At 41.4% G+C, this 21,845-nt stretch overlaps 1 protein-coding gene and 1 long non-coding RNA gene across 2 annotated transcripts in view; one reads left to right on the forward strand and one right to left on the reverse strand.

Moving 5' to 3' along the window:
- LOC135262786 (uncharacterized) overlaps positions 1-21,845 on the forward strand; it is a 656,092-nt gene that overhangs the window by 45,863 nt on the left and 588,384 nt on the right. The gene's annotated exons all lie outside the window — the stretch shown is intronic.
- Positions 10,236-11,298, reverse strand: LOC135262520 (class A basic helix-loop-helix protein 9-like). The gene has a single exon (XM_064349534.1). The coding sequence runs from the start codon at positions 11,118-11,120 to the stop codon at positions 10,236-10,238; it is 885 nt and encodes a 294-aa protein (XP_064205604.1). The 5' UTR covers positions 11,121-11,298.

Below are 21,845 nucleotides of genomic sequence, written 5' to 3' on the forward strand. Positions count from 1 at the left end.
ACTGTCACAAACCACGGAGTGACACACACTGGGCAAGGGTGTCGACGTCAGTGTTCATCCCTCTCCTCTCTACATACCACAAACAAGGCAGCTGCAGTGCCAGGAAGGGAGCTGGGGTGCTGTCCACCAGGGGGCAGCACTGGCCCTACACACAGGTATGGCCACAGCTGTGCTGCATTGTATTCACTACAGCTGTGGCCTTTTACCTAATCATTGGGCTTAATAAAAGGCCTGCAGCACAGGTCTAAGGGGAGAGCTTTTGGGAGCTGTGAGATGGACTAGTGCTGTTTATGAGTGTGTTGTATTTATAGGTTTTTATTATGACTTTGCCTGGGAAGCATTTGTTGTCAGATTGGCCTTTTTTCTTGTTTTATTGTTGGCATTTTTTTGGGGCAATAAAAGGGAGAAAGTCAAACGTTTTTGTTGTTTTCCTGCCTGTTCACCATGTGATCAGTGGCCACTCCCAGCCCTGCAAACAGGTGAAATGCACTGAGAATTAAATGCACAGACATGCTTAGCTCATACTCAACCAGCCTGCTGTGCTATCTTATTCATGTCACTTTACTTACATTGCATTCTTTTACATACAATCTATTCGCAGAGCTCTGTGTTTTACTGAATTAATACAGGTCAAGTACCTTGCTCAGAGTTACACCCAAACTGGGAATTTACCCCACCGTACAAGCCCAGTTCCCCTGAACACGAATGCTCTACCCCATTGTCAGCATGTCACACACTGGCGCTGTTTTTAAACATTCTTTGCAGCTGTCAATGTCCTTCACAACTGATCAGTAATTTATGTCGACTATGCAATTAAAGACGACGCGATTAGAAACCACAGCAGCTGTATCTGCCAAATTTGAGTTCATGCTCTGGGCAGAATTGTACTCTGTTTTAATCCGCTTTTTGGTCTCTGCCATATTGCTAGCAGTACACTTGGTGGATGTCAGCCATGTGCTGTGAAATGAGAGAAGTCAAATTGCCCAGAAGAGAGTGCAGCAGACTGGCCTTGGCATAGGTGGGGCTCGGGCTGTCAGTCAAGTGCAGAGGGCCCCTCTGCCTCTTGAATTCACTCGGATCAATAGTGGCCCCGGTCACAGTGGCTGGCAATCGAGACAAAGTCATCTCAGGGCAGAAATAATAGTGGGGAGAGGCGGGGGGGAGGGCGGACGGGAGGTGATGGAGTAGAGATGGGATCACCACAGGCCCTGGTTTATTTTCAGCTCCGTTGGTGATGCATTTACCTCGCTGCGATCTCCAAAAAAAGAATGAGGGAGAGAAAGAAAAGCAGGCTAGCCTAAAGCCGAAAGAGTAAAGCCTAAGTGATATCGCCACCTGTCCCCGACAGGCACTGCTAGAGGTATCAGATCTGCCGTTTTTGCTTCCCTGGCTTCCCTTCTCTGTGAAATCTCAGAGAAAAATGCTGCTTTTCTCTTGCTGTACAGGACCCCTGCTGGATCCATGTCATTCCAGAGAAGACGCAGCTCTTTTCTGAGTCATGTGTCTCCAGCATTACTGGCCCTCTTGGCTGGGCTTGTTTAGAATTTTAAAAAGTGGCTCAGCTATTTTTGTCGATGAAGGCCTGAGTCATTAATCCCAGTCTGCATTGCTGACTTTCTACCGCCTGTCACTGATCCAGAAAAGAGGTCCCTGGCAGTCCCTGTGTGCCGCCTACCGCCACCTCTCTGGCATGCTGGTCCGGAATCAGCCAACATAGTTTTTTTTTTTTATATTAGTTTTTCTTTCTGCCATTTAAACTGTTTTCGTTTATTCCTTCTGTTCTTTATTTTTCCTAGAAACGCATATATAAATAAAGCTATTACTTAAATAGCAGATTAATAATAATAATTATTATTATTATAGTTTATTTTAACCCTGAGAAGATAGCAATAGTACAAATCAGATGAGGATGTCCAAAGAGTGACATGTGGGATTGTGGACCCTGCACCCCTGCAAACCCAGCATTGGTTGAGATGATAAGTAAAGCTGTTTTATTATCCATGAAAAGCCAGGTCCAGGCCTCCGCGTCTCTGGGCCAGAGGACAGGGTGAAGAATGAGCCCCCGCCCGTGGCTGTCAGGGCTCAGGGCGTCTGAGCGAAGGAGATCTGTGTGGGTTTTTTCCCCCCGTCTCTCTCTCTCTCTCTCTCTCTCTCTCTCTCTCTCTCTCTCTCTCGTCTCATCTCCCCGCTGCCTCCTCCTCGCTCGCTTCCCGTAAATCACGGGACGGGAGGACCGTGACGAGGGACGAGAGTAAGCGCCGACGCGTCACGTCGGGCCGCGTGACGGGCGTGACTTTGAGCGGACCGGGGAAGGACAGGCGCGCGGAATGCGCCCAGCCCCGAATGAGTCGCGGCTGCCCGGCCGTGGAACGTCATCTCGGGAAACGCTGTCCTGGGGATGATCTGGGGGGGGGGGGAGGACGGAGAGAGGTTCAGAAATGACTGGATCGAGCACCTCTCCGTGTTGATGTATGTGCTTTAGCCTTTTGGTTCTCTGTCTCTCAAGATAATCCGAAAAACCTGAAGGAGCTCCACTGTGGGATCTTTGCCACGGCTTATCCCCATTGACTGAATTATGTGCGATGCCCTGTTGTGAAGAAGAGCTAAACAGCTGCCTCGTCACTGTGTCCCTGTGCAGACAGTGGTACTTTGTCACACCCACAGTGGGTTAACCAGACTTCCTTTAATTGTAGAAATGCTGTCAGGCTAGCTGAATATGTTCATCAGGATAGTTAATTGTGCTATCAGTACTGTTGATTTGTACTCTTCGAGCTGCACTGTTTCTAATATGAACAGTGTTACCTCTCTTTTCTCTAGTACTGTTTCCGTTGTCTAACCGCTGTTGGAACGCAGGCTACTTATGCGTGATGTTAATTATATGGCTGTAGATGTGAATGTTAAACATTTGCACTGTTGTTTGTACCCTTTTCCTGTCATTTATATCAGTTTTCCTGGAGAGAGTGTGTAAGAACAGCCCCCTCTCATCGCATGAATCCTGCACTGCCCCCTTGTGGCCACAATTATTGATACTTGACTAACTGCATGCAGTCCGAGGCTTGTTATTCAAGAGTTTTCCAATCAAAAAGAAATTATGAAACCTGGCAAAGCTGTGACAGGTTCCTTTACTTGAGTTTTATCCTGTCTCTCTTTCTTATTCTGAAGAGCCTCCCAACTGAGATATGATGACTCTCATGATGACAGCTATTTCAGAAACATTTATAAGGGGTCAATATTATTTGCATGATCCTGTCTTTAATTCATTATGTACACATATTTTAAGACCCGCATATACCTTCTGATAGTTCCTTCCTGACAATGTCTTTTTATATTTTTATTTCTCCACGTTGCACTTAGCAAAATCCTCCATAACAATAATATTGCAGATTGCCTATCTACAGTGTATAATTTTTTTGTTGACTGCTATGCAGTAAAAATTATCATGGAAAGCCTGGAAACCTATTTCCTGTTCTTTATTCGACCACAAATCACAGATTGTTTAGATTATTCATTACGTGCGTTATGTAAACAGATCACACCATCTCCTTAGATAGGCCCCTTTCTAAGTCGTGTTTATCGCTTGCTTTTCTGAAACAGATTTATAGTGTCTGGGGACATCACCTGTCATCCTCCACTAATTCACACTGTTGGAACAAACAGAATGTTCCCAAGCCTACTCTGCCCTTAATTACATGATGGGAGAGTGCTTGCTTTCATTTGACATCTGCTGCCAGGTAAGGGTTGCTATTTTTACCGCCATGAGTAGCGGGTGAACTGCTGAACTGGCCTATCGCGCAGATGAAAAATACAGGCAGGTAACACAGGTGCCTCCGTCCCCTTTTTCTCCCCCAGGTTGTCTCCATGGGATTTCATTAGTGCTTTCCCTGGATTTATATATTTGTTTTCCATGGATTCAAGGGGAGATGCGTCAGCGAAGCTGAACAACTGACAAAAAAATCTCACTCCCACTGGCTTATGTATCAAAGTAAATATCAAAGTAAAATTGAAATGCCATGTTCTCTGAAGTAATGGTTTACAGTTGTAATAGTTGTTATAGAACCAGCATCCCATGCCTATTTTATTACCCTTGGCTCATACCCTGTTCAGCTGACCAGCTGTCTGGACCTCTGAGGTTTGTATTGTACGTAAATAGTTAATTCAGTTACTCTTATTCTACAGCTTTGTTGTGCTGTTCATTCATATGAAATATTATGCTCGTAAAGTTGAATAACAAAAACTTATCTTGTTTATGCAGTCCTTTTCAAACTGTGTGCCCACAGCACTTCATTTCGAGAACATTACAGCAATTTATATAAAGAACGGCAAGCGTTAAAACAAAAGTAGGACAAATAAAAACATAACAGCAAGCAGGCCCGGCATAAACGCTCTATGCGGTTGTTTAGGGCCACAACCGCTATGGGGGGGGGCCACACGATCACGAGGCAATGTTTATCAAAGATAAATAACGTTATTTTCGTATTATTCATCCCCTATCACGGAATTGTTGGTATAAATTTGAAAATGGAAAGGCAACAGAACATTTCATAACAGTGTAATATAAGAAGGATTTTATCAAGTGATTTTATGCCCCCCTCCGCCCCCCCCTCAACAGAATCCACAGCACATCCCCCCCCCCCCTCCCCCGCTCGACATACTTGTTTAGGGCCATCAAAACCAGAGGGTCGGCCCTGACAGCAAGTAACATACTATATGCAATTACAAACAATAAAGAGCCAAAAAGAAAATATATTTTCTGGCAAGGTGTTCATTGTGTTTAAATGATTTTGCATCATTTGAATATACCACTAACATGAATGTAAGTTGAGATAGAGAAATATTCATCTTAAAGTAGAAAAGTTAAATCTGAGCTTGTCAGCTCCTTATACTACATGATGTGAACCAAATCTGTACAATACTTGTCCTTTAAGTGGAAAGGAACAAAAATTAAAAATCAAACAGATGCAAATGATAAATTGAAAAAGGAGAAGCTTCCAAAGCACTCTTCTAGATATAATTTCTTTATTTGACTGAATATTTGACTGCTATACCTATGAAGGAAATAAAATAAACAATTACTAATGTGTTTCAACTCCGCAGTATTCCTGTCAGATGCACTGAAACATGTTGGGGATCTGTTCATTATTATTTCCCTTGGGGGTATACAGTCTAATATTGGAGCCTACATTACAATTTTCTAAATAACTTTTTTTCCCCCAATGGCACCAAAGATTTATGTATTTTCATATTAAATGAAAGTGCTGCAAATTGATCCATTGGCTTATGATGTCCTTGTTGTTTCACCTCAAAGATTTTAACTAAACAAAAGCTGCAGTTTTGTGCAGATACAAAATCTTATGAAATTGGTGGACAATGAGGATATGTGGCTTTCACAAATATGAGTTGGTGCGATGTGTATTCTGACAGGTTTCAGGTCTCAACTTAATGTTGATTTATCCTAAATTTCTGTAATGACCAAATGTGGTTACTTTATTAGATTATTCAGCCAAACCATGGAAACTAAAATAACATTATAAATTTGGATTAGATTTTATACAAACCATTGCATCCAAATGATTAAATACTGAAATATTTATGCAGTTCAATTGAGCAAATGAACATAAGCCAAAAATAGTAAATGCCAAATGCCAAGGACATCTTTATTTTGACTTTGGTTAACCTACCACGCTTGTGCCAAAAACACCATTTAAAAATAAACTTTGAAGGGAAAGTCCACATGAATAAATAAATTAATTCTTATTCATCATTTCCACAACATTTCAATCCATAATCTATACTCGCGTGTTCCTGGGTCACAGGGGGTGCTGGAGCCTATCCCAGCATGCATAGGGCAAGAGGCAGGAATACACCCTGGACAGGTCGCCAATCTATCGCAAGGCACACACATCATTCACTCACCTTTCACTCTCACACTCATAGCTATGGTCAATTTAGAGTTTCCAATTAGCCTACCTGCATGTCTTTGGACTGTGGGGGGGAAACCAGAGTACCCGGAGGAAACCAACGTGGACACGGGGAGAACCCAAACTCCACACTGAAAGGCCCAGGCCAGGATTCGAACCCAGGACCTTTTGTGAATGGTCAATCTGAATTGGTCAGTTGCACAGCATAATTAATAATAGCAAAGCTACAAGCTGTCAAGTGGATAGCTGGATTGATACAGTAATGGGAGAAGAAATTTACATTTTAAAACTGATTTTAAATAATATATGAAGCCTCTAGAATCCTAAACCTTTTGTCATTTCAAATTAAAACATAACTTCCATGGAAACACAATGAATATAATTTTGAAAAGAAACAAAAAAGTAAGACAACAGAATTTGTATAGAAAAGGGTGCTATGTCTCAAGTTTCTTCTGGAAATAGCCATCAGTGGGGTGAATTTGTCATCTCAGTGTCCGAAGGCAGGACTCAGCTGTTAGCTTCACACTACCAAGGCGTCATAAACTACGATGCACCTGTGTTTCTCTCCCCTGGTGAGGCTCCTGCTTTACAGTTTCAAAGCCTTTTTTAAAATAAATATGCTGAGAAAAGCAAATAAACTGAATCAAAGTATTTGAACACATGTACAAATTGTACATGTTCATCTGCTTTCCTGGCTGGTTTCTGTAGATACACAAAGTGCTGAAAGCCTGATGACTCCTCATGCCATGCAGCATGGTGATCTCCCACAGAGTCAGTGCATGGCAGGACAGAACCGCCATCAGTGGTCTCACAGGTTCATCCAGTGGGTTCAGATCCCTTTTCAGTCCCATCCGAGCTATGCTGTTCCACAGTTTATCTGCTCTCCTTCTCACAACCAGGAGGCCTCTGAGCTCTGCGGCGCCACGCCCACCTCTCCCAGCCTGCAGGCGTTTGGAGACGGGCCCGCCTTTGTCTTTCCTGAGGTACTCTCCCTGGCTGACGCTATGAGGATATTCCAGTGCGACACCGAGGCTGAAATGACTCCGAGCGGTGCAGTGGAGGAGCAGACTGGTGCAGTCCCAGGACCGAGAGGGGGAGACGGTGCTCAGACCCAGGAGGGCACACTGGAGGACGTGGACTGGGACACTTCTGTCCAGCGACTGCTGGCTGCATCTGACTGCTCTGTCCCCTCGGCCGCTTCACCTGAGCACAGTGCAATGGATTTCTTCTACGATGTAGAGAACTACGGCCACCTGTGTGATTTCCAGTTGTTCGGCCAGTGTGTGTCAATACACACCAGTCAGGACTCTAAAGTCACTATAGACACCCCCACCCCTTCAGACAGCTTTACTGGGGACTCCATAATGGATTTTTACTAGGATGTGGCCAGCTCTGTGACTTCTAATTCCTGGTCCATTCCAATAATATTGTTAGTGCAGTCTGGAAGACACTAAGCACTAACAAAAATTGGCAAACCATATTTTCTAAAGCATTATTGTTGGGCTCAGTGATATAGCTTGAGAACTTCAAACAATAAGCAACACTTGTTGATGGTTGTTTTGTGCCAAAGTAAAAGCAATTGTTTACAACCCTCCAAGGTAAATTCATTTATATCATTGTGGGAAAAGAAAGGGTTGTTCTGGGATTTCTTAAGCCCAACTCCCTTTGATGCATTTTAGTGTCAAAAGGGTTTACTGAGTTTATGATAAAGAACAAATAAGTGATATTTGCATTTTTTTAAATAATGCAACACCGAAAAACATGCATAAGCAAGCACATACATAAGCATTATTGATTGTTGAGCCAATGCTCTGTCTGTGTTAGTTTTATGCAGCTATCCAGTTCCCCCACTTGTTGTTTGCCACAAAACCTAAATGGCTGATCTTTAAGGAAGCAGCCTGCAGGGTGAGGCCACAGATTACGAACTAATGGACCTTATAGACATCGCTAACCTACTGTCAGCACGTCTGCCAGACTGACTCTTCATACTGACAAAGTAAAATCGGATATCTTTGCTTTGGGATAGAAAGACATTTCATTCAAATGGGTTATTGTTTGTAAAACAGTACATACAGAAAGATTTATATTTATTCCATAGTGAATGTATTCCATAAAACTGGTTAGAAAGGTCGCGGTTACTGTTGGAACAATCTTAAAGGTGCAGAAAGCAATACTGATTTTAATTTGTAATAAATTCACGTGATTAACACCTTGCTAACTGGATTCACCATTTTTTGGATTCACCACAGTAATTAGGCAAATAATTGTAAATATGTTCCTTTATCCTGTTTGCAAAAATATTTTAATATGGTGTGGTCTTTTACTACATTCTATTTTATTCCAGTCCATTTACAAAGCCATAAACCATAAAACTATATCACCGTGTAGCAAGGAAAATTAGCACTGAAACAAGCAAACCACCAGGTGGGACACAAATATGCAGCTATTCTTCAATGTTTCCACAAACATTTTTGTCCTACAGGAGAAATCCAAGTGTGTAGTTATTTATTGGGGAAAAATAGCTTGGCACTTTAGCCAGTAGCAGTGAGTGTTACATGGTTTTAAACCTCAAGTTGGGTCTATATGATTGGTAACATCCAAGTTCTAACAAGGACAAAAAGTCTTATATTTAAATGCAAAGATGAAAAACTAAGATTGTTAAATTGGCCAGATTGTCAGCCCGGTTTCTTCCTATTGTTCTCTGTTGGAAGGCTGCTGCCCTCCAGTGGCCAATATGCAGTAAGTGCTGGAGGTAACATTTTGTTTCTTAATTCTGTGAATGTATCTTCGAGTATATTGTGCATGCTCTGCTTCAGTAAAGAATGTACAAAGAGTACTGGATGTAAATCTGTCATGCATGTGGTATTTTTACCTGCCACTCAAACAGCGAAATAACTCCCAAGCAGTGACATCGTCATTGGAATTCACTTTGTCTTTCTAGAGGTGTTATGGGAGACAGCAAGCAGTCATTTTAGCAGGGATTCTTTACGGCTCTGTCATCATTGGGCAGGAAGATAAGACCTGGTCGCACACACACTCACACACACACACACACACACTAACACACACACACAGATGTCACACTCATCCTTTTTGCTTGCCATACTGCCCTATTGCCATGCAGGGGTTTTAATGAAAACACTATACTGATGATACACTACAGTTGAACTGCCTGGGAGCTAGAATCTTCCATAATGCTTTACACCTCCATGACCTTCCTAATAACGAAGAGCAAAATGTAATGTTTATCTCTCGCAGTTACTAACATACGACACGGTTAACAACATACGACAAACAACTTTATCAGAGTAAGGTATCGTGCATTTGATATTGACAGTCCTCACGCGTTTCTGGGAGTATTTCTTTCTATTTTGTTTCCTAGCTCGACAGACATTCCACACAAAAAAGTGGAATGCTGCCAGCAGTGGTAATTATAGGACAATGGGGAGATGTCGTAAATGGCTGTCCCTGTGAAGAGCAGAGGCCCACCGTCATAACATCCTGAATGCAGTGTTCATTAGCTCATAAACAGAGGTAAGGGAAACCAGTCCAATACCGTATGTGAATGAAAACTTGTCTCTCTCGTGATGCGCTCCATCCTCTATTGACAGCAAGCTATCATGAGTGGTTTCATTCAAGGATGGTGCGCCTCTGTCTGCTCTATATTTCAGTTTTGCTAACAAATCTTAACATTGCAAAAATGAACCATTGTCAAAACTGGGAACATTGGACTTTTACAGCTGACGTGTTTTCAAAATATCCACTTCAAGGAAGGAGCAGGGCGATTTATATCCATTCATCTCAAATTCAAGGACCGTGTTAGGAAATGTTTGCCTGTCCAGAGAATATACAGCATTATATTTGTTATTCATTTATTATTAAGTCGAAATCTGTCCAACAAAAATTAGCAAGACGAATGTCACAGACAGACAGTTTTATTTCGAGGTTGCAAACATTATCTTACAGACAGTCTCATGATGCATCGTGCACCCATGATACTGCATGAGGTAACATAAACACATCTGCTTTAGAAAACATTAAAACCATGAAGAGTGAACTGTTACAGTCTTCACGGAAACACTTGTCTCATTTGCAATTTCACACATGAGAAACAATACACAGTATGTATATCAGTTACATAAGCTGAAAATTATTTTTGTGTCATGTGGTTAATCAGCATTTTAAATATCAGTGGAAATTCCACTCAAAACCGAGGGCATGATTGCACTTACATGATTTATGTTTCCCTTAAAACACTTAAAACAGCATTGCCTTTCGTTGTCTAATTATCTTTTGTTGGCTTCAGGCTTTCGAGTGTCAGTGCATGCTCAGAGACTGCTTGTGCCTTGTCCACAGGTGATGATTAAGCTGCCAGGGCAGGGGCATTGTGGGACAGCTGTCTACAAAGGTGTCCGTGTGAGTCTCATCATAAGATGTACAAGGCCCAAATTGGTGGCCGGGGTTAGCACTGTGTCTGGTGCTGTAGAAAGGGGGGCTGTGCAGCTCCTCCCGGGGGCTCCTGTAGTGGTTCTGGGGAAGGTAGAACTGCGTTTCGGGGGCGTAAGCGGGGTAGCGAGGAGAGGGCGGGGAAAAGGTGACCGGAAGTCCCGTTGCGTCCACGTAACGCTGCTGCTGAGAGGGCAGCGAGTGCACGTGGCTGCGGATTTGAGCCGGGCGGGGCGGCGGATGCTGCTGGCGCAGGTGGCTCTCCGGCGCTACCACCTGAAGGGCCTCTCCCGTTCCCCCCCGTCCCGCCGAGCCCGCCCCTCGCCGGCCCTCGCCGTGGCCGCAGGGCTGGGCGGCGGCCGCCGCGGGGCGGGCCTGCAGGAAGACGGACAGGGAGGAGATGCGCTGGATGGCGCGCTGCAGCGTGGCGATCTTGGACAGGCGCTTCCCGCCCAGGTCGTGCCGGAGGACCAGGCGCAGGGCGTTGAAGGCCCGGTTGTAGTCCAGGATGCGCCTCCTCTCGCGGACGTTGGCCGCCACCCGCCGCGCCTTGGAGCGCGCGGGCCGGCTCCTCCTCCTCCTCCTCCCGGACCCGCCGTCGCTGGCCTTGCTGGGGCCGCTGGCCGAGCGCTCGCTGTCCGGGAGAGGCTTCATGGTGCCGGCTCCAACTGTGACATCCTTGGACTGAGTCAACTGGCTGATCGCTCGCTCCTCTTCAGAGAACTCTGATTCTGCAAAACTAGACGGGCTGGCCATCACGTCTGAAAGCTGCTGTCCCTAGGGTGACTCTCCCTCTCTCTCTCTCTCTCTCTCTCAATATTCAGCCAATACCTTTCTCCCCCAGAGCCCCTGACACAAGTCTGCTTCCTCCTGACTGCCAGGCTGCTTTTTAAAGGCTGTTCCGTTGTAGTGTCACATGGCGTGGCTTCCAGCAAAGAATTCCGTGCTCCATGTTTATGGGAGCCCTCCGGGCAAAAGCACTGGCTAATGCTCCAGTCACGCCTCCAGCTTTTTTTTTTTTTTTTGCAGGAACCTTGCGGCTTTCCAAACATTCACTTTAGCACATCGTCAACAAGATCGATTACAAATGGCGTTTGCTGTAATGCACTCAATTACTGTGAAGTTTACAGGAAGACAGGAAGAAATGCTGAAGACATTGCCAAAAAAAAAAAAATGACTTATTTAAAACTCACATAGAAAAATCATCTGTTTTGCTTAGAAAAACTTATGATTTAAGACTTTTCTGAGTGATGTCGATAAATGTGCGGCCGGTCTTTTGGTCTCAACCCAAAAGCTGCCTTTTTTGTTTTTAATGCTTTTATCCCATTTTACCCCAAATTTTAGAAAGCCCAATCTTATTTTTATCAGCACTCATTGCCTCAATTTCCACCATTGATTCTGGAGAGCGCAGTAAAGCATGGGGCTCATCCGTGGACTAGAACAGTGCCTGAACAGGATGCGTCACCCAGAAGTCCCACATTTGCTGGCTTTCTGATACACTATATGATATATACACCCCTTGGTCTGGGGCTGCTTTTCATGGTTTGGACTAGGCCCTTTAGTTCCAGTGAAGGTAAATCTTAATGCTACAGCATACAATCACATTCTAGACAATTCTGTGCTTCTCCTACAGTTTGGGGAAGACACTTTCCTGTTTTAACACGACAGTGTACCTGGGCACATAGCGAGGTCCATATAGAAATGTTGGTTTTATCAAGAATGGTGTGGAAAAACTTGACTGGCCTGCACAGAACCTTGAACTCAACCTCAACTGTGAGTCAGGTCTAAGCACCCAATCAGTGGCCAACCTAATGCTCTGGCTGAATGGAAGCAAATCCCTGCAGCAATGCACCAACATCTAATATAAAGCCTTCCCAGATGAGTGGTGGTTGTTATAGCTGAACCATGAGATGCTGAATGTCAGGTGTCCACATACTTTTAGCCATGTAGTGTGTGTACTGGTGTCAGAAGTTATTTGTTCTTTCTCCACTGTCCACCACTGAGCTCACACAGACATGAGTTGGAAAAATAAGTTTTGTGTGCAGCTTAATAAACAGACTCCATGCACTTGATCAACCAGAGAGCTGATGCATACTGATACACATAGTCATTTAACCAACTGAATCCCTCTCTCCCTGGGTAACAGTATGGTGTATTTTGCACCTCTGCACCACAGCCGACAATGGGATGATATGGATTTAATACTAGACTTCCAGGCCCATCCAAACTCCAGAACTGTCTTAACCAGGCTATTCTATTTTTAGTTCTTTGCGTGTGTCCATTTGGGACCATTTTTCACTTCTATCAGATAACCAGCATTTGATACATGTCCTTTTACACTTCACCCAAGCTGGGAGGCCAGGAAAACACTTAACCACAATGATTTATACTGTAGATATGTCTATGGCTCCAATAAAGTGTGCCTTATTAGGTGATCACTCCTCTCTTGTTGTGGAGGTGAGGGAGGGTGTAATTAGGGTGTCTCAATGTTGGCATAAATCAGTGTCTCACATCCCCGAGGACAAGAACAGATAAGGTCCAGGGCTTCAAAGTCAGGGAAACAAGAGCAAGCATTTCTCTATTCTAACCTGCAATTGCTGTCGCCTAAAGCACCCAGTTCCCTGTCTGTCTGTTTCTGCTTTTTTTCCCTCTCCTTTTGAGCCAAACTAAAACCTTGAAGAGAGCATAAATGTTTGTCCAGTTGTAATCTGGTCCAAATGATTTGAGATGTTTCTTTTTCTGACAGGGAACCGTGATCCCCTTGAGCATGTATGTTACTTATCCATAAGTAAGGCCTGTGATGTTCTCTGAAATTGTAAATTGAAATGTTTTCGTCTTGTGTATTATTTTCTGTTTATTTTTAAACCTATTTTACGGTGGACAGTTCTCAATGCTGTTTTTGCAAGGTGCTTAATGGATCATTATTGGGTTTTTTTTCAGTTTAAACTGGCCTCTGAATTAACCCAGAAAGTTACTCTCACTGCCTCAAATAGGCTCTCGGTGATAAACTGTGAATCGATGACAACTGGAAAAGACTGACTTAAGTTGTGCGGTTGCACTTCATTTTCAGTCAGTGTTATACTTCTCACACCCAGACATTTCACTGTTTTGTCTTTCACTTAACTTTCTGTTCATTCAATAGTAAGGTTTGATACCGTTAAATGTTTTGTTCAGCATTTTCAGGAACAGTTCATTTCAATGTTCTTTTTTCCACAACAATAGTTAATCAAGAAACAGTGTTTCAATTTGAAGATGAAAATATGTACAGTAAAATATGTAGAAAATAGTAGAAAAGAAGAAAGTTTTCTCGTGCATAATCAACAGTCTATTTACAGGATAACAAGGTATATGTATACATACTCTGGATGCCTTAAAACAGAATTGGCCAAAATTCGGTCACAACAAATCTCATTTATGCATGTTTGTTTCATGTTTTTCTTTTTACCTCCAAGGCACGGTCATTAAGTCAAGGATTATTGCTTTCAGTAGCTTTACAGACCTTAATTTACAACTTAACTTCAAAGTCATTCCATGATGTTACACAATACATCAGTATCTGGTAGGTTTTTTTGCTCTGCTGGGTCCATCTTGGGTGCCCTTGTGGGAAATTCAGTTTGGCGAGAGTGTGAACAGCGGTAATGAGGCATCGCACCCTGGACCCTGGATCCCCGCAGCTTGCTTCTTGACCATTAGAACAGGGCACCCCTCCAAGGCTGAAAATCATATCCACTGAGCTAAAGGGGTCATGATCCTCTTACCACCGAAGACAGGTCATTGAAAAGACCTTGCATAAATTTAATGGCACGTGTCCAAGCCATAGCAGTTATTTTTCAATTAGGTTATTGTGCAAGAGAAAAAAGAAAAAAAAGATTTAAAAAGTGATCTATTTTTCATCTGAAGAAATATACTGCTTCTATTTGTGCTTATTACTTCTGGAAAGCAGACTCACTGAGTCAACAAAGAACAAATGACCACACAGAGAATTTCTTCAAAGCTAAAGAAGGAACTATCTGTAATGTGAATGCTAACGCGTTTCAGGCTCAAAAGATTAATGAGTTATATCTATAACGGAGAAGCTGTTGTGATGTGATACATTCTACAATTACAAAATATTTTTCTCTTCAAAAATAAGTGACCTGAAAACATGTTGAGAGGTGTTGCTGTATACAGGCTTGAGACAATGTTTTTAAATTACATAGAAATTGTGTCTGAAATGAGACACAATGTATTGCATTTGAAAACAACAACTTGCATTGGGTTTCTTACCCTTTTGGGGACATTATGCATTCATTAATAAATTATTTTAGTGTCCACATCTGAAATACAGTAGTATGGTGTTCATGTTGTGGTGGAATAACTTGAACTTTACAAACAAAGGACAAACAGTTTTTTCCCAAAGAAAATGGAGAAAAGAGATGCTGTTAACCTTACAACATTGGCCTTCATGTTTTGGTCTGCAATTAGAATGCAGTTAGAGCACCAGCCATTACATTCCATCATTACTCTGTAATTTGGAATAAAGTGTAAACACCATGACCTTTGCCTGCTAATCACAGGTCTGCTAGAGGAAATATAAAAATATAGATTGTAATGATTTCCCACAGGAAGAATACACAGGAACAAAATGGCTGCACTGTGAAATTAATCATTTGTGATTGCTATGTTAAATAATTTATATAATTACTACATATACTGTATATAAATTGTCATTATAAAGTTGAAGAACTATATAAAGACATGCAAGCATACGAAAAGAGAAAAATCATGGTATTAAAGTAAAAACATTCGGTTTAGTTAACAAAGGTGTCCCAAAGCAGAAAACTGCTAATGACATTTAGTATTGTTTTAATGGTCTTAGCACACGGTCTAAAGCGTAACACACAAGTACATTTTTGGTGTGGCCAGACCCATTTTGACAGCACATAGTTCAAGTGCAAAGTAAGGCACAGGTTCAAAAGTGATGGACTTAGTGGCTTAATGAATAAATAGGTGTGTCTTGGGTGTAACATGCAATAAACCAACCAATCTCCTCTTGGCAGATTGCTAATATAATAGCGCATTTAGCAAGACAGGTTTACCTATGAGGAAAAAGGCCTGCTCATGCGCAAGTTCATTCAAATTGCCTAAATGAATTGTCTATTGTGGTGCAAATTTGTTATTGTTTCAGATTTTTAAAAAAGGTTTATTTTTTTATTAAACTTTTAGTTCTCTTCAGAATCATTTAGTCAGGTATTGAGTAACAGGTGAAATCAACAGGGATTTAATTGCTGAACATATGGAAATCTTCTCATTTACACTTACATTGAATTTTTATATGTTATGCATGTTTGTGTGTGCCCCGGTTTGTGTAACAGTCAGGAAGGTGTATGCGCATTGCACACACCCCTGTGTAGGCACGTTACTATCTTAATATTTTGTTCTTAAAATAACAATGAATCTGTGGCATGATTTAAGACCAGGTTTTGGTTGATCATAATGTAAACGCTATCAGCTGCTTCAAAATAAATTACAATTAACTTGACCACGCCACATTTTAAGATCAACATGCCCACACGGGGTCATTTGCTATTCCACCAGAGTAGGCACTAAATGAGAAAATGACAACTGCATCTGTCTGAAACTAACAAAGACACTTGTGTTTGGGTTACTGCTGCATTGCGCTAGTAGGGGTCCAAGACAGAGCCCTTAATGTATAATTAGTCATGTATCTTCTTCGCTATGAGCGAAACGGTGTAGGAAAAGGTAACTGGGTTTGGCCCTCCTTTCTGTCACATGCAGTGCACAGGAAGACCAGGCACCACACCAGCGGGTCTGTGGGAAAGGGCTTCTTTTCTCTGGGATGAGGGGGGGGGGAGCAAAGTAGTTTAGGGGGGCAATGTCTGATGGTCAGGTTGGATAATTGGGGGTTTCTTCAAGCATGGGAACCACAGAGTGTCTGTCCAGCTCTCTTCGGGGCGTTTTTTTGTGGGGGCCCTTATTTCTACCTGGAAGCAGCAGTTTAGTGCAGAGATGCACTCCTAACTTTAACCTAAGCACAGGGGATCTGGATTCATTCAAAGGCGTGATGCTGCATATCAAGGTTTCTACACACTCTGTCACCGGGTATCGAGCTTCATTTTAAGTCTTTCTTAAATATGTCTAAATCTGTCAAGCGTAAGACTGTAATACGTTAATCTGTGAATGTTTTATGGAGGCATGTCTTTATTAGTGTTCAGATTAATTTGGTTGGCTTCTACAAAGTCCATTCAATAGCACTATTCTAAAAACATAATCTCTTCATGGAGAATTTGTGAATCTCTTCAAACCATTGCATAATCCCCTAATTGATATGCTACTCACAGTTTTAAATCATTGATAACAGAAATAACTTTGTTTTCCAGGCAGTGATATTTTAATGCGTAATGTGGACTGGTGAACAAACAATCCTTTTATTATTATTTTTTTAATGTGCTTCATAGCAGATTTATGGCTACAGACAACATGTTTACAATGTGCAGTTATGAGTATCCTTGCCCCATTCTTTCTGGCTTAGGGCAAGACATTCAGAGTTATCAGTTGCCATCTATAAATCAGAGCCATTATGGGACTCCTTGTGACATATTTCAAGAAATAAACATTTTTTTACAAGTAGGAACCTGCCCCCCAAACCTGAGGTTAGCAATTTCTCTGGGCCAAGTGGCAGTAATGAGAGGCCGCTGGTTGCTTGTTCTCAGTAGTCTGAGGCCATAGTTTATTGATAAATATTTCCACAAAGGTAGTTAAGGTAATAAGTAAGCAGGCGCCAGCGTGACTTGGCAATGGAATGTAAATACAGGTTTTCAGAGTAAAAAGGTGGAATTTTCTCACCTCACTAAAAGCTACAAATTGGTATTGGTTTCCCTTGTGTTTATGCACATTTTCTCTCTCACCCAATCAGTCAGTATTGGACATCACAGCCAAACTCATACTTTGGCTGTTTCATGGAAAATAAATTTCGGTAAACCATTTTGTGTAAGCACAGCTTTCACACAACACTTTGATTTCTTGCACATTTACGGTGCTGTTGAATGTTTAACTATCTATTTGTTTTAATTTTACACATTTTTAGAATTTATTCAGTTTACTTTCACTTTATTCAATATATCTTTGCATTAATTAAAATAAAAGAATATCAATGTTATCAATCCTGTATGACCTTCAGTGTGACCATGCATTGTGCTTTGGCTTTAGACATGCATTTAGACATTTTTGAAAACTTTCAGGGGGTCGTAAAAGCATAGGCTGAGGAGGAGGTTGAAGTGACATGAGAGGCTGAAGGGAGGCAGCCAGAGGCAGCAGTAAATCTGCACCGGGCTTTTGCTGGTGCACGTTCCCTCCAGTCCCTACTCCTCTCCCTCTGTCTGTTGGCAGTGTTGTGTGCCACCTGGCTGGCTGGGTGATGGTGCCATCTAATCAAACCAGGATCCCACTCTATCGGGTGGCAGAGGGCTTCCCCTAATCTAACTTCTAAACAGTCTAACCTGGTCCGTGTCTCCCCTTTCACCCACTGGAAAGAAAGCCTGAGATAGTGACGTGGGGTGAGTGACAAACACAGACTCACACTGCTGTCATGCTCTCTTCCTCAGTTCATGAGGAAAGCTTGTTCTCTTGACAAAATAATGATAATCTGATAATGGATTTATTTATGTAAATGGCTATATTTAAATTTAAACAACAAAATATATTATTTACAACTTATATTGCCACATAATAATATATTGCCACATATTGAAGACACAGTGTGTTCATGAGTCCCTTTAGTCTCCAAATCTGGGATCTGGGTCTTTTTTTTTTTTTTTTTTTTGCAGTGGCTGTCAAACATAATTTTATTTCAGCAGTTGTAAGATTTGATTTAAGTTGCAAACATTTGATTCCATGCAACAAGTGTACTGAGTTGTATATAAGTTATATACTGTAAGGCTAACAATGTAATACACACTCAACCGGAGCAATGTACAGTATTGATTAATTTTATAGTACAAAGGGGCCTTCCTTTCTTCCATCATCAGCCAATGAGATTACTGGTCATTCTAATGATGGACACATGGGCTGCTAACTGCAAAATTCTAAGAAGGATGCCAATTTCGTCATTCAAAAGTGCATTACACTTACCAAAGGCTCTTATAACAAGTATATTCTTTTCCTTTATTACCAGTCCTCTGAATGTGGGTTACCCCCACCAATGTGGTACAATTAAACCCTGTTCATTTTCACTCCAGGATAATAACAATGGTCCCTCTGATCAGTGATTTACAGCCCGGCTGACTGAACAGCAATAGCCTGCATTTTTCAGGACTGCAATGCCACAACATGTCCAGTGGATACTTCTAGTTATACCTCAAGAATGTGTACTGGCCCATACTGCCTTCCACTTACCAAAAATACAAATATTGGCAGTTAGACTAATAAAGCTTCCGAGCACAGCATGCCCATACTGAAAATACAGGACCTGTTTTTTGTGTTTTTTTGTTTTGTATTTTGTTTGGTCAGTATAAAAAGATTGTTCTTTCTACAAGAATATTCTATAATTAAAAAAGCAAGGAAGGTTGGGTCCAGTTTTCAGCATGATCACACATCAATTTAGCACATTCTTCAAGTATATACAGTATGCAGAACAACACACTTAACAGTACTGTAAATAGTAATTAGTTAGACAACCAGGAAACTGAACATGGCAATTTGTCTTGTCAATTGATTTGAAGCCAAATCAATGTGTGTTCTTAACACAATTTAAAGAATAATCTGAAATCTTACTCAGTTAAGAAAGCACTATTTCACTGCTCATTTCACTCACATTTCAGTTTCTCATAGTTCATGATTATGCACGCTTCCATTTTGTCCAAAGATTGTCAAGGTACATATGAAAGCCTGGATGCAGTGATCACTTCTGCTGCACGTCAAGACTTTATCAAAACATGACAGCTACATTATAAGTGGGGGAAAAATTGAATGTTTTTCAATATGCCTTCATCGAGATTTTTTTGTTTGTTTTCCAATCAAAAATACAGAAAGGATGTGGTGCAGTGTGTGCATATTCAGTACATTTCAAAAATAACAGATTGGTTAAAAATATATACATTGTAGGCAGCCATGCAGCTGTTCAAAGTTGCGTAGCATTTCAGTAGCCAGCTGAGAGTGAGGCAAAGCATACAAGTCACTAGCAAGTAAGTGACCAATTCAAAGCCCAATGAACTGTCATATATATGAGAGGACTGAATACACACACACTGCACTTGTTATTTCTTGTGGGTGGTAATCTGTCTCAGGTGCACAGGCAGCTCTTCACTCTGACAGCTGTCAGTGATAATTGACACTTCCTCATGTTATGGTCACTCCTGACTGAGGGTCCTCACCCTCCTTCAGCCTTCACCAGACACCGTGGGAACATGGCTGGCCATAGCTGGTGTTCCCAGCCGGGTCATTTGCTGAAATTGTCGTCTGGCTAGGACTGCCTCAACACTTCACGTGTGAATAACGGAATGCCCTTCTCATTGACTGATCACTATATGCCTGATTCAGAGGCTCCTATGCACTGAAGCACTGAAGAAACCAGAAAAGCTTCATTTATTATGTTTGACGTGCTAAATATATATTCTACATCCTGCACAGCAAAAAATGTGCAAAGCAAGTTCGGTCAGGAAACTCTCGCTGCAGCCAAGCAATGGACGGCCTCAGCAATCACATAGTCCCGTGTTTCCATAATCAACCAGTCACATGCACACAACACATTTTCTCATAACCATACAGTCACATGTGCACGTCACCAATGGAATGCCTTTTTTTAACCCACGGTCACACCTCTCTCCAGTGCTGCCGATTGCTTGCGCTGCTTCTGCACTCTTTGGTTGCTATGGCACAAAATTGCACTCAGCCTGCATCATCCCAGCCACAACCAGTCGCTTGGATCCGCTTCTAGGCACTGGGGTTGGGTTCTGGAATTTCTCACTGCGCTCCCTGAAGCGAAGTTCATTCAGCGGCAAACCAAAAAAAATGTACTTACATATTCATTAAAATATTTTATCTAACTATGCGTTCTCCTGACTGAACTGTTTTTATCTAGCTGGTATGTAAAGCGTTTTAATTTAACCAGTGTGTTATCTGGCTCTGTACTGGCAGCGTGGGATTATTTGTGCCCAAGACAAAAAAGAATGTCATCAAACCCTGAAGGGGTATTCAACTGTTTGGCTACGATTAAATTACATAATAATGCAAAAGGCAATCAGATAACTGTTTTATCCTTGGTTGAGATTACTCAGTGTCTGTTAAAGAAGCACTCAAAATTCACCATATAAAGTTTTGAATATTTCCTTACAGCATTGACTTGATCACATGTAAGATAAGTAGCTGTAATACTAGTTGGTTGTGACTCTGAGTTGAAAGATGTTTTCCTTTAAAAGTATTTATTTAATTTATTAATTGAAATTAGTACTGAACCTCTGAAACCATTAATGGCTCAGGATATTGTACATGGTACATAACCCCTGGGGTTCCCTCTAGTGGCAGATTTTCAATACTACATATCACCTCTCAAAAGGATAGTTAACTTTCAGGGTTTCATATATATATATATGCTAAGCTATTAGGAAAAGAAATAACACGAACAGCTATGTGTAGGCTATTGTATATTTAACAGTGCCAAGTCAATGTTGCTTTTCTTTGGCAAATGAAAGACATGGGGTAATAATCAAACTAAAGAAAGTATTTCAACATTCGTGTCACTTCAGTGATTATTTTGTCTATGATTATTTTATCAAAGAGTAAATGTTATTCTCCATTTCACTGACATTGTAGAGAGAGGCACCAAAACAATTATTTTTACAAATACAATTCATTATTTTTATGGACTGCTGAAGGTGTTATAGTCCTTGCATAGGAGCTGTTACTATGGCAAGCCATTTAAGATTTTATTTAGAATTCAATTTTAACTATAATTCAAATTCTTGATATCACAATTACATTTTAACTAGTGATCATTTTAATTCTTGATTATCAAAAATTACATTTTTACTTTTTAAAATAAGAATGTTTATATCAAGAATTACATTTGAAGTAGTTAATTGAATTTCAACTAGTTGTGATGTTAATGAGCGTTGTTTATATGTGTCAGTGAAGGCGGAGCAACATGTGCATTACTTTCTGAAAGGACCAAGCACCAAAAGGGAAAAACACAGAATAATTATTCTATGATAACCACAGGAGAGTGGAACAATGTGCAATCAATTGCGGAGTTTATGATTGGATCTATTATTATACCTTTAGCCTATAATTACGTTTTCAATGCAGAGCTGAACATGAAAACAGGCTGCATGCTCTCGGAGTTGTGCTTGCGTCTCGTCCTTCTAATAGTAAACAATGGGAGGCAAAAATAACTAGCGCCACTTGATGGCGTAATTTGACAACTACATTATCTCACTTTACAACAAATTCATTAACGCTAAATTAGATCTGTTGGCCAGTCTGATA

Source organism: Anguilla rostrata, chromosome 9 (genome assembly GCF_018555375.3).
Source record: "Anguilla rostrata isolate EN2019 chromosome 9, ASM1855537v3, whole genome shotgun sequence".
Taxonomy (NCBI): domain Eukaryota; kingdom Metazoa; phylum Chordata; class Actinopteri; order Anguilliformes; family Anguillidae; genus Anguilla; species Anguilla rostrata.